At 61.3% G+C, this 10,974-nt stretch overlaps 2 protein-coding genes across 4 annotated transcripts in view; one reads left to right on the top strand and one right to left on the bottom strand.

Annotated features, from left to right (window-relative positions):
* Nucleotides 1-2,206, top strand: part of MAFF (MAF bZIP transcription factor F) — a 12,646-nt gene extending 10,440 nt beyond the window's left edge. The window contains exon 4 of the mRNA XM_029955412.1: nt 2,180-2,206. Coding sequence (XP_029811272.1) covers nt 2,180-2,206 — 27 coding nt within the window. The remainder of the gene's footprint in view (nt 1-2,179) is intronic.
* A 628-nt stretch (nt 2,207-2,834) lies between these two features.
* Nucleotides 2,835-10,974, bottom strand: part of TMEM184B (transmembrane protein 184B) — a 48,597-nt gene continuing 40,457 nt past the window's right edge. For 2 of the 3 annotated variants that reach the window (XM_029954220.1, XM_029954222.1), the window contains exons 6-10: nt 9,827-9,918; nt 8,715-8,884; nt 8,095-8,289; nt 6,238-6,258; nt 2,835-5,346 (exon numbers count right to left, since the gene is read on the bottom strand). In XM_029954220.1, coding sequence (XP_029810080.1) covers nt 5,105-5,346; nt 6,238-6,258; nt 8,095-8,289; nt 8,715-8,884; nt 9,827-9,918 — 720 coding nt within the window. In that variant the 3' untranslated portion in view covers nt 2,835-5,104. The remainder of the gene's footprint in view (nt 5,347-6,237; nt 6,259-8,094; nt 8,290-8,714; nt 8,885-9,826; nt 9,919-10,974) is intronic. The other variant, XM_029954221.1, reaches the window with a different exon arrangement.

Raw genomic sequence — 10,974 nt, 5'->3', positions numbered from 1 at the left:
CCCGCCGCCTGCTCCTAGTGCCCGCGACGCCCCTCCCCAGCCACGCCCTCCGACCCCCGCTTCCTTCCCAAAGTGCCTAAGCGCGGTCTCTGTCCCCAGGTGCCATTTCTCTGCAGCCACCAGTCCTTGTGGTGAACACATGTTCCCTCCCGAGCCTGCTGTCTTCCTCGTTGGAGCTCCTATAACTGGGACTCCATAGGTGGCCCTGGGGTGGGGCAACTTTGGTGAGAATGGTAGGGTGGGGTTGGAGGCTGGGGTCTCTTGAGAGTTCAGCCTTCTTAGGGAGAATGGGATACAGAGCAGATTAGAGAAGAGCTGTTCGGGAGAAGAGGGCCACCCCTCATTCTGTAAACTGTTTGCTAAGATCGTGCCATAGCCGCACCCTCTCCCCCCAGGATTTAAGACTAGGTTGGGCTCTATATGTCTCTTGTGGCTAGAAAACTGATGCTCCCACCTCTGCTTTGGGCCTGGGGGTGCCTGGCTTTCCAAAGCTGGGAGAATCATTGGAAGTCACCTGGTGAAGGTCAGTTAACAGACGGGAAAACAGGCCTCCAGCAGACATGCCAGCGCCCAAGTCCATCTGGGCTTGGTGGTTGAGCTGGAAAAGCTAGGCCTTCTTACTCCCGAGATTCCAGCTGTGGGACTGGACATGGTTTGGAAAGGGTGACGGAAGGGCCTCCTGGCCCGGGAGCCGCCTCTGTGAGTTAGGGGAAGAGAAGCAGAGGGCCAGAGAAGGTGATCCAGATGGAAGAGATGGAAGGAGCTGGCCAGCTAAAGAGAAAGGGGACCAAGGAGGTGACCACCCACTCTGGCAGGTGGGAAGATGAGAAGACAGATCCCAAAGTCCTGCAGCCAGGGGTGGGGGTCCTGAGACCAGGGAAGGGTCCCACCCCTCCCCCTGGGAATGTCCTCCGTGGCTTAGGGGCCGGCCACTGTCATCGATTGCCATTCTCCTGGGAAGCCCAGCCCCAACCCTCCCCCCCCCATACAACTATCCTTCCCCGCTGTTTATTTATTGCACGAATCTAAGTTATTCTCCCCAGCCAGAAACATAGCACCTACTCCTGGGAAAAGTGGTGTGTGGCCCTGCGCTGGGCTTTATATTTTATATCTGCAAATAAATCACATTTTATCTTATATTTAGGGAAGCCGGATGACAGCGACCAAAAAAAATGTAAAAAAAAAAAATTCACCCGGCCCCTAGAATTTATTTATTTTCTGACTTACAGTAAGCGAGTTATCCGCCTTCTGTATTTTGTAGACTTTCTGAATAAAGTCAAGTTCTCTTTTTCCACAGAGAAGTAGAAGGCTCTGGGCTATGGTCTTTTGTGGGGGGTAGGGAGGTGGGTGGGAGGGGTTCTGAACGAGGGGCTCTAAGCTGGAGTTCTGCTTTCAACCCCGGCTCCGGACCCTCTGCTCCAATCTGCAAACGAACAAACTGCGCCCATCAGCCATCAGCCCTCACTAGCTCACTAGCGCCAAAACCTGGGTTCTTCCGTCTGGTTGTCTGGAGCCTCCCAGGGGAAGAAAATACCAGGAGGACAATGAAATGTAGGGTTAAATTCCCTGGCATCCCTTCAGTGAATAAACAGTCCCGCCCAGAGGAAAATTCCCGGATTTAAGAGTAATCTTTCCAGCACTTTCCCACCGAAGTCTGATTTTCTACAGCCAAGTCGAAAATATTTTCCCCATGTTCCGGAAGGCACTGGGAGTGGGGGGTGGGGGGGGTGGGGCGGAGAGAGAAAAGTGGCTTTTTAGTCCTAGCAGCCTGCAGGCCTAAAAGGCAACCCTGGGGCTCCTCTGGGGGCTCCAAACTCGCTGTAATGAATTTCAACCCAAGCCGCCAGCCCTTTGGGGACACCCTGAGAGTGGGGTGGTCAGGGAGATCGGGGCTTGGATCTGCGGGACCTTTGGTGACTCAGTCTGCCCATGTGCACGATGAAGGCGCTCTGAGGGCACAGGTGGGATGCGCCGGGAACCTGAGGGGCTGCAGGCTGGCACACACAGAGGCAAGGTTCCCGGTGGCACAGACGCTGGCAGCCAGGAGGCTTTCTGTCCGCAGAGATGGCAGGGCCGGGCTCGGGGAAGGACTCGTCTTTGGAAGTGGGGCGGGGGGTGCTTTGAAAGGTGGGCCCCTATATGGGTTGGCTCCATCCTCAGGCCTTTCTCCTCCTCTTAGGTTGAGGCCCCCAATCCCCATCGCTGACCCTGGGATGCTAAGCTCAAGCCCGGGCAGCAGGAAGCCAGAAGCCGGGACAAGTGGGGGTTAGTGGCTGGCTGGGAAGTCCCCACCCACCCACGCTGCATTCCTGAGTGCTCCCGTCAGCAGGCAGCTCCTCCTCCCCTAAGGCCTGTGGTGGGAAGGTGCCCCGTGTGGCTAGGCACCTGCCCCAGGCCTCCCTACCCCTAAGGGGGGGTACCTAGGGTCCCAAGGTGGAGGGTGGGCTCAGGGAGGCAGGAAGAGACCTGGAAAGAGTAGGTGCCCTGGAAAGGTCTTCAGGGAGAACCTGCAGGAATGGGCCCCCCTTTGCCATCCCTCCTTTGCTGGCTGACAGAAGGGGAGACTCCTGCACACACCAGCCCTGTGGGGAGGGGAGGGTGGGCCCCCCGTGACCAGAGCTGCCACCGTGTCCCACTGGCCAGAGGAGATGGAGACACTTTGTCCAGTGGGAGACTGGACCCCAATGTCAGCCTCTGGCGATGTGGTTTCCCTGGTGACCTACACGTCACACCCCGTTTCCTAGGACCCCCCAGCCCACGACCACTCAGCCCGCCCCCAAGCGTGCACACAGGAGGCCGGGAAGGGGAAGGAGAAAAAACCTCACCCACAGGCAGAGATTTCAATACAATCTATATTATCTCATATATAGATTTCTCACTTTATTTGCTCACTTCTGTCACGCATTTAAAATGTCAGAGACCAAAATAGAGCGGCTTTCTGGTGGAACTCATGGCAGTCATACACGAGATACAAAACTAGGGACTCTGTCCTCTCATACATCATACAATTAATTTTTCAAGTATCTTTTATGTACAAAGAGCTACTCTATCGGGGGAAAAAAATGAAAGAAAAAAAAAGACAGGTAGGTTATGCATCCTAGGAAGGAGGGGTGGAGTGGGCGGGCACGCATTCCTGGGCCCTCATCTCCCTGGGGGCCACTAACTCTTGCCACTGAGTCCCCCTCCGTGTCCCCCACAGACCACGCCAGCCGGCCAGTGTCAGGGCGGGTGGAGACCAAGGGGGCCAGGGAGTAGGCGGCACACGTTGGCCCCGGGAGGAGACTCAGAGAAACAGCTTCGAGAAAGCAGAGGGGGGCCCGGGGACAGAGAATCTCCTCAGGTGACCCGCTACCACTTGCTGCCTTCCTGGGCAGTTTGGTACCCGCCAGCCAGGCCCACCAGACAGGGCCCGGGGGCTGGCCTCCAGGACCCTGCACACAGGCCTCTGTGACCCGGGGCGCTGGCTTGGTCACAAAGGCCAAAGGAAGCCCAGGAAGATGGCTGGCGTGGAACCTGGCCCCCAGCAGACCCTTGGCAGAGTTCATTCCAGTAATGAACCAACAGGAAGAGGCTCCATGGGGATGTTCGGGTACCACAGGGCAGGGCCCTCCTCACCCTACCACCGTCTCCAGGTGTTACGGCCCAAACCCCAGCGCCATGCGGGTTTCCAGCCCCAGAAGGCTCCGCCTGTATGAACATACACTGTTATCTGTCAAGAGGCTCTTCCTAAGACAGTGGCGGGCGTAAGCCCTGCCTGCCTGGGGAAGGATGGGGGGGGGGTCCGGCCCTAGGAGGCTCCAGTATATGGGCGTGGAGATGAGCAAGGGGAGGGGACCGGTGATCCCGGCCACCCCTAAGGCCTGTCCGAGGGTGCTTGGCCCAGCACGGCAGGATCCTGAGCGCCAGCAGCTTGATAGGGTGCCCCCAGCGGCTGCCTGCGGCCAGACAGACTGAGGGCCTAGGAAGGGGGAGCTTTCATATGTGACTAAGGCACAGAAGAGATGGGCCCAGGGGCCATCCGAGGCAGGACACCAGGCCCTGTGTGGATACCGTGCCAGGGAGAGGAGGCTGGGGTCACCACGCCCACTTGCCAGCTCCCTGCCACGTGCCCCATCCTTCCGTCCTCCCTCTCAGGGGACCGCGCCCCTCCTGGTCTGAAATGTGGAAACGCAGACCCTTCCCCTGAGAAGGGGAGAAGCCCTAGGGAGAGCCCAGGGCGCTGTGGGGGTTCTCACTGCTCAGCCTGGGAGGGAGGGAGGGAGGGAGGGCTGGGAGCTGCCAACCCTTGGAGCAGCTGGGAATTGAGGGCTCTGCCCCGGATGCTTGCAAGGAGACAGACCCCAAGTGCTAGGACAGTGCGGGCTGCTGGCTGCCCTCCGCAGGCCGGGAGGAAGGGGCACGAGGCAGGCAGGAGGGGCAGCCACGGAGAGGACAGCCAGGGGCCCAGAGACCCCTGCTCGTCAACAGCACAGGGCCCCCATGCACCTGAGCACCCTTCCGACGTGGGACTCGTGGCTCTCGGTGTCGCTCTGGTCCTTGCAGCATGCCAGGCAGGCCCTGGGTCAGGAGGGGCCATGGGGAGCAGCGGGCTCCCTCCTCCCCCTCCTGCCCGCGGTGAGACTAATCTAGCAAGGACAGGGGGGCACAAGGGAGGGAGCAGGCAGGAAGGAGCCCCGGTGGGAGTATTGCACGGTGTTGGGGGCAGGGCCGGAAGTCTCGCAGGGGAGCGGGTGACCCGCGTCAGGGCTGAGAGAGCAGCCGCTGCTGGTCCCCCATGGCCACAGCTGGGCCCAACGTGCTGCTGCTACTGCGGGACGAGCCACAGGGCACCGGAGTCGCGCCTCCTCCATCCCTCGCCCGGCAGCGCAGGGGTGGCCTTGTATAAATATTCCCGAAGGCTCGTCTCGAGCCTGGGCTGTCCCCTGGGCACACAGCTCCTGGCTGTTCTTTCGGAAGCAAGAGGTGAGTGTTTCTGGTCCAATAAATTAATGGGCACTGCCAACGCGGCGCCGGCCCGCCTCCTGCCCGTGGGGGCAGCTGGGGGGTGGGGGGGGCACAGCCGGCCCCGCGCCAAGGCGCCCGCCGTCCCCGCCAGCAGCCGCACCTAGAACTCGTCGTCGGAGCTAAGCAGGAGGGTCTTCTCGTTGTCGCGGGCGCCGCTGAGGCTGTGGGAGCGGGAGAGGCCGTGGGCGCCGCCGCGCCAGGCGGGACCGGGCTCCAGGGTGGACTGCTGTGTGTACTGCTGGTAGGCGGGCGAGAAGTTGTGGATGGCGTCCTGCACGATGTCGTGCGGGTTCATGGTCTCCTTGAGGCTGCTAGAGATGCTCTTCATGGGCGCGCAGCGGCCTGTGGGGGCGAGAGCCCAAGAGGCAGGGGTGAGGGCCAAGAGGCCGGATGGCAGAGGCCCCTGGGCCTGGGGCTGACCCCCACCCCAGGACTGGGTTGCCCAACCACCCCCTCCCACACCAGAGAACGGGGGTGGGGGTGGGAGGGGAAGAGGTCGGACACCGGAAGGCACAGGCAAAAAGAAAGGGCTCCTCTGGTCGGGGCACAGCGTGGGCGCTGAGGTAAGCAGCCACCGGGAGCGCTAGTGAGTCTGGCTGACAGGACTCAGGGTAGAGACTGGCAGCCTGCAGGCAAGGGACCTGGCATGCCCCCAGAGAGGCCCTGTCCCTCGGGGGATCCCCTTTTACTCTGGGAAAGGCACCAGAGTCTGGCCTGGGCAGCTCTGTCAAGACAGGTGCCAGGGGCGTGGGCCCACAGAGGGACTGACACCTAAGTCCTCAGTGGCTCCCCCGCCCCACCACGGAGAGAGCAGAGGCTGGCCGCCCTGACGGGCTTCCTCCTAACCCCCCCTCTCTCGTGAACTGTCCCCTCGGGTGAAGGGGGCAGAAGTGGCCGAGGCCATACAACCTCAAGGTAAGGGATAAGCCTTCAAATTCAAATTTGGCATGCTTTTTCCACCTTCAAGTTCTCGGCCACAGATTTCCCATTAACAAGCGCTATGCCCCTGGAACCCAGCCCAGCATATTCCGGAACAACGGGAAACCAGGGTAGAAGCAGGCAAACTCTACAGAGGGCAGCCCTTGGCAGACAGGTGCTCTGAGCTCTGCTGCCTGGGGGTGCCTGTGGAGGAGACAGGGACACAGAGAAGGGGCTGGCGGGGAGAGGCATGCCGGTGACAGTGACTAGGACTGACGTGCAGGACGAGACGCGTAGACCGAGAGCAGAACCTACCGTAAGGGCCGTATGTTGGTACTGCCCGCGGCCAAACCCGGGGGCAAAAGCAAGGCAGAGGGGGGACGGGGAGGGGGAGAGAAGCCAGAGAAATAGAGAAGACAAGAGACAGCTCAGTCACACCGTCTGCCCACCACCGAGGAGGCCTGCACCCCGAACCGGACGCCCTTCCCGCCTCCCCACCAGGCCCCACCTAGCACCCAGGCAGCGCCGGCTGCCCCCGGGAGCCTGGCACCTAGCAGGGCATGTTCTCTAGGAATGACCCCCGCCCCAGGGCTCCTGCTTCCAGGGGAGGGGACGACGCACAGCAGACACCACATCTAGGTCAGGACCCACTACCCCCTCTTCTGTTTGGTCTGGGCTGAACTGCCAGGGCTGCGCTGTGCACTTCACAGGCCTCACTGCACTTCACCCCGAGGCCATCGAGGCTGGGGGGCCGGAGGGGGTGCTTATTGTACAGATCCCACGGTAAAGGCGGCTCTGGACCCAAGCCTGATTGGGGGGCTGAGGGGTTCACGTGTGGGTAACAGGCCCAGCGCAGAGGTGGCGTCCCGCCTTTCCCTCGAGGGCTGGCCTGGGGTCTGTGCCAGAGCTGTAATTCTGGCCACGCTCTTTTTTGCTGTGGTGGATGTGTGGGAGCCACGGCAGAGCCACCGCATGGGCCACTGTACCCCTCAAGGGTCCAGAAAGAGTTCTCTGCCATAGCCCCAGGCTCCAGGCACAATGCTGCCTTTCCTACGGGCACAGGCTCTGTCGGGACCAAGTCTAAGGGACATTGCCCTCAACACTGCGTGGGTACTGACCAGACCCTTGCAATGGGGGGGGGGGCCTATCGGGAAGCAGGTGGGACCCCAGCTGGCAGCAATGGGGCGTGGCCAGCACAGTGCCCCACACAGAGCAGAGGTGCCTCCAGCCCTCAGCTGGCAAGTGTGCTGGGAGAACACGGTTGGGCGCATAAGAGTTGAGCGACCTGGGGTGCAGTTCAGTCCCCAAGTGTCCAGTAGGTCTCTTTCCAGCCAGGAAGAAGGGGGCCCCCGCTGCATCCCACCCTGCCCCCATTCCCCGGGACCTGGGCACCAGGCCTGCGGAAGTTGGGTTCTCTCCTCCAGCCACATGGAAGGGAGCCGGCAGCAGCCCAGCTCCGGGGGTGGATGCGTTAGTCAGGGAGCATCTCCCACCCAGACCCTGCAGAAGCTACTTCAGAAATCCCATCCTCCCCCCTCTCCCCCTCTGTCTAGAAGCAGCCAGAGGCAGGTCCCCTGACGCCAGGCCCCGGGGGAGTTCAGAAAGCACCCCCTGCCGCCAGGCCCAGACCCTTTGTTGCAGGACCTCGGAAGGTGGGGCTCAGACACGGGATTCTGAAAGGGTTTCCAGGGCATTCTAACGTACCACGTACCACGGAGGGTGCCAAGCTCTTCTAACAAAGAAGATGGGCAGGTGTAAAAGGAAAGCTGTTAAGAGCTATTACCATCTGAGTCTGTTTCTTAGAAGTAATCTGGGTTAAAAAGAACTTTAGAGAAGAGGGAATCCCAGCACAGAAGGGAAAGCCGCGTTTGGCTGAGGAGCCCTGAGAAGCTCGTCTATTCTAGGGTCTCCGCCCTGGCCTTCCCGGGGGGACACGTGCCACAACGTCTCGGGGGGGCTCCACACTCCAGGCCTGTGTGCCCAGACTTCCCTGCGACCTTGTGTTGGGGGCAGGGGGCTGGAGAGCCCTGACCTCTGTGTCCCCTTCCCCACAAGTCAGATGCCTGACCCATCACCAGCCGTCAGACACTGGGGGCTAGAGGGGCCCTGGGGCCGGGGGCAGGGAAAGGCTTCTCCCGCCGGGGGAGTCGTCTCCAGGACCCTGGCTCATACCTTGTGCGTCCAGCCTCTTGTCAGCATAGACCTTGTAGGTGAAGGCGTGCCGCAGGGCCAGCGCCGCGAAGAACATCTCAACACAGATGATGAAATCCTGGTAGCCAGCGGCCACGGTGCCCTCGCCCACAGACACGCGGGCCGAGTGGATCTTGGGGATGGCCCCACACTTCTCTAGGATGGCCAGGAGCATGCCTGGAAGGGGAGGCATGAGCATGTGGCCCTAGACTGGACCCTCACCTTGGTCCCCTTCCTCCCTGGAGCACCCCCAAATGCCATTCCTGCCAGAAAGGATGACAGCAGGGTCTGCGGTTGGTCCTGTGGGGCAGGGATGCCGACACTAAGGTGAGGCCTCTGGGAACCCCACTCCACTGGCTCCTTGCTGGCCGCCAACACTGAGGTGTCACCAGTGACGTGGGGTTCCCTGGAACCCCATCCATGAAGTGGCCTCATGGAAGGTGTCCTAAGGCCAGGAGGTGCCCGGTGGACAGAGACCCTCTGGGCTCCAGGCTGGGCTTGCCCAGGGACAGCACAGGCACCGGGACAAAGAGCAGGAGGGGACCAATCTCAGGGGACAGGGCAGCATGGGCTGGCCTCACAGGGACTGGGAAGGGACTCACCTTGCCAGAAAGAGAGAAAGATGACAGACTTGACCATGAAGAACTTGAGGACGGGGCTGTAGGGGCTGAGCAGGTCCCGGGTGGCAAAATAGAAGAGGAAGAGGGCATAGAGGGCTAGGCTGACAGAGATGTTGTAGATGATGGTCACATAGAGGTAGCCGCTGGTGACACTGTGGAAACACAGAGTGTTCTCTGGCTTGAACAGAGCTTTCTGAGGGACACGGGGCCTCCCTCCCTCCTCTACCCCTCCAGGATGCCAACCCCCACAGCTCTCAGCAATGCTCCCTTCGCTGTGCCCTGTGAGCCATTGAGAAAGGGATCAAAGCAGTCAACACACCGGGGGCAGGGGAGGGGAGGGGTGCAGGGTGCGCACCCCGGGGCACCAGCCAGCCCTGCCTCCCCTTTGCTCGTGGCTGTATCCAAGCCACCCGCCTGCAGCCCTGGTGCCCAGGCCCCTGGTGGGGACACTGACACGGAAGCCAGCAGCCCCAGGGGTGGGGGCTCCTCCTGATGGTCAGGCAACAGGTGTCAGAATGACATGGAGTTGGGCTCTGCTCTCTTCTCTGGAGCCAAGTCACATCGCCCTCTGAGCCTCGGTATGCTCACCTGCCCCACTGGGGCCATCATGTGGGGTACAGCAGGGTACGCGCAAAGTGTCTACAGGCACAGGGCCTGGACACATGGCACTTTCACTGACCCCCAAAACGAAATGACATCTACGTGGGGCAAGTCTTCTACCCGGGGACTCGTGACGGGCCTGTCAGGGCTCTGACCCTCTTGCTCCCTGTCTCGGGGTGGCCACAGTCCCTTCTTGACCCACCCCTGGGGCACCACTCAGTAGGCTGTCAGTGAAGGTCATGTGTGCGGTAGGCTGGCTCTTGTGCTGAAGGCGGGGCCAAGTGTGCCAGCCAAGTTCACGGCCGGACTTGGGCCTTGCAACTCAGGAGTGTAGGGAGGCTGTGCTCGGCCTCCCCTCCCAGGAAGGTCACGGGCGTGCAGCCAGTCCTCAGCCACCCCCTTCCCTAAGGCAGGGCGTCAGCCTCTGGGCAGGCCCGCCTGCTCCTGCGCCCGCACTCCTGCCCCCACGCCCCTCCGGGGGACCCGCTGCTTACTCAAAGTCACCGTCCCGGTACTTGCCGAAGGCCTGGAGGACCACGGTGCTGACGGCCATGAGTGGCTTCACCACGCAGAACTGCAGGGTGGCCTGGAGGGGGAGAAGGTCAAGAGTTGGGGCTGAAGAAAGGAAACTGTGTGACAGGCGCCTCCTCTGGCCCGCTGGGCCAGTGCTGGACGCTGGGTGGGGTGGTGGGCCCACGTCCTGCCCCGGGGGGTGGGGGGCATGCCGCCTGGAGGGGGAGGCGGATTCTGCGGGAGGACAGCAGTGCAATGCAGCTGTGCGAGTGGACAGACGGACGGAAGTTAGGAAGGAAGGAAGGAAGGAAGGAAGGATGGACAGCCGCGGGAGGGGCGTAGGAGCACAGGACAGGAGAGCCCATCAGAGAGGGCTCCTCAGAAGAGAGGTCAGAAGGAACATACCAGAGAGACCACGAGGACAGGCAGAGCGAGCAGCTCCTACAGAGACGGAGAGGCTGAGAGCAGACACAGGCAAAGGGGTAGACACAGGTGATGGACGGCGGGCAGGCGGCCAGGCCTCCTCACCCCTTCCCTCCCAGGTCTGGTTCCTGGCCCCATGCTGGTTTATGCAGAGCTGGGGGGGGTCTCCCCAGGGCTGGAGGGGACCTCCCAGGAGCACAACAAAGGGAGCAGCCCAAAGCACAAGGTCTGGAGTCCCAAATCTGAGTTTGAATCCTGGCCTCACTACTATCTGAGGAAGCTCGAGTGAGCAGTCGGTCACTTAGTCTCTGAGCGGCCACCTCACTGGTAAATGGCTGTAACCAGCCCCGCGTCGCAGGGCTGAAGGACACACGGGCGTCTGCTGGGAGCTTGCCCCCAGCTGTGTGTTCAGGAAAGGCCTCCACTGATCGGCTCAGCCGCTGCAGGAATTCCTGAGCCACAGGGCCCTCCAGAGGCTCCAGTAAACTCTAGGACAACACAGAGGGCCCATAAAGCCACCAGAATCACCAATCTTTTGAAATCAATAAACCTAAGGCTACACCACAAGGCCCCTTCTGTGGACGTGGGAGCAGCATTACAAGGATAAGCCAGGGGCACCTGGGTGGCTCAGTCAGTTAAACATCTGACTTCGGCTCAGGTCATGATCTCTCGGTTCACAAGTTTGAGCCCCACATCGGGCTCTGTG

The sequence above is a fragment of the Suricata suricatta genome, chromosome 10 (genome assembly GCF_006229205.1).
Source record: "Suricata suricatta isolate VVHF042 chromosome 10, meerkat_22Aug2017_6uvM2_HiC, whole genome shotgun sequence".
Taxonomy (NCBI): Eukaryota; Metazoa; Chordata; class Mammalia; order Carnivora; family Herpestidae; genus Suricata; species Suricata suricatta.
Note: the sequence above shows the minus strand (reverse complement) of the source record. Positions and strands in the feature narration are given on the sequence as shown.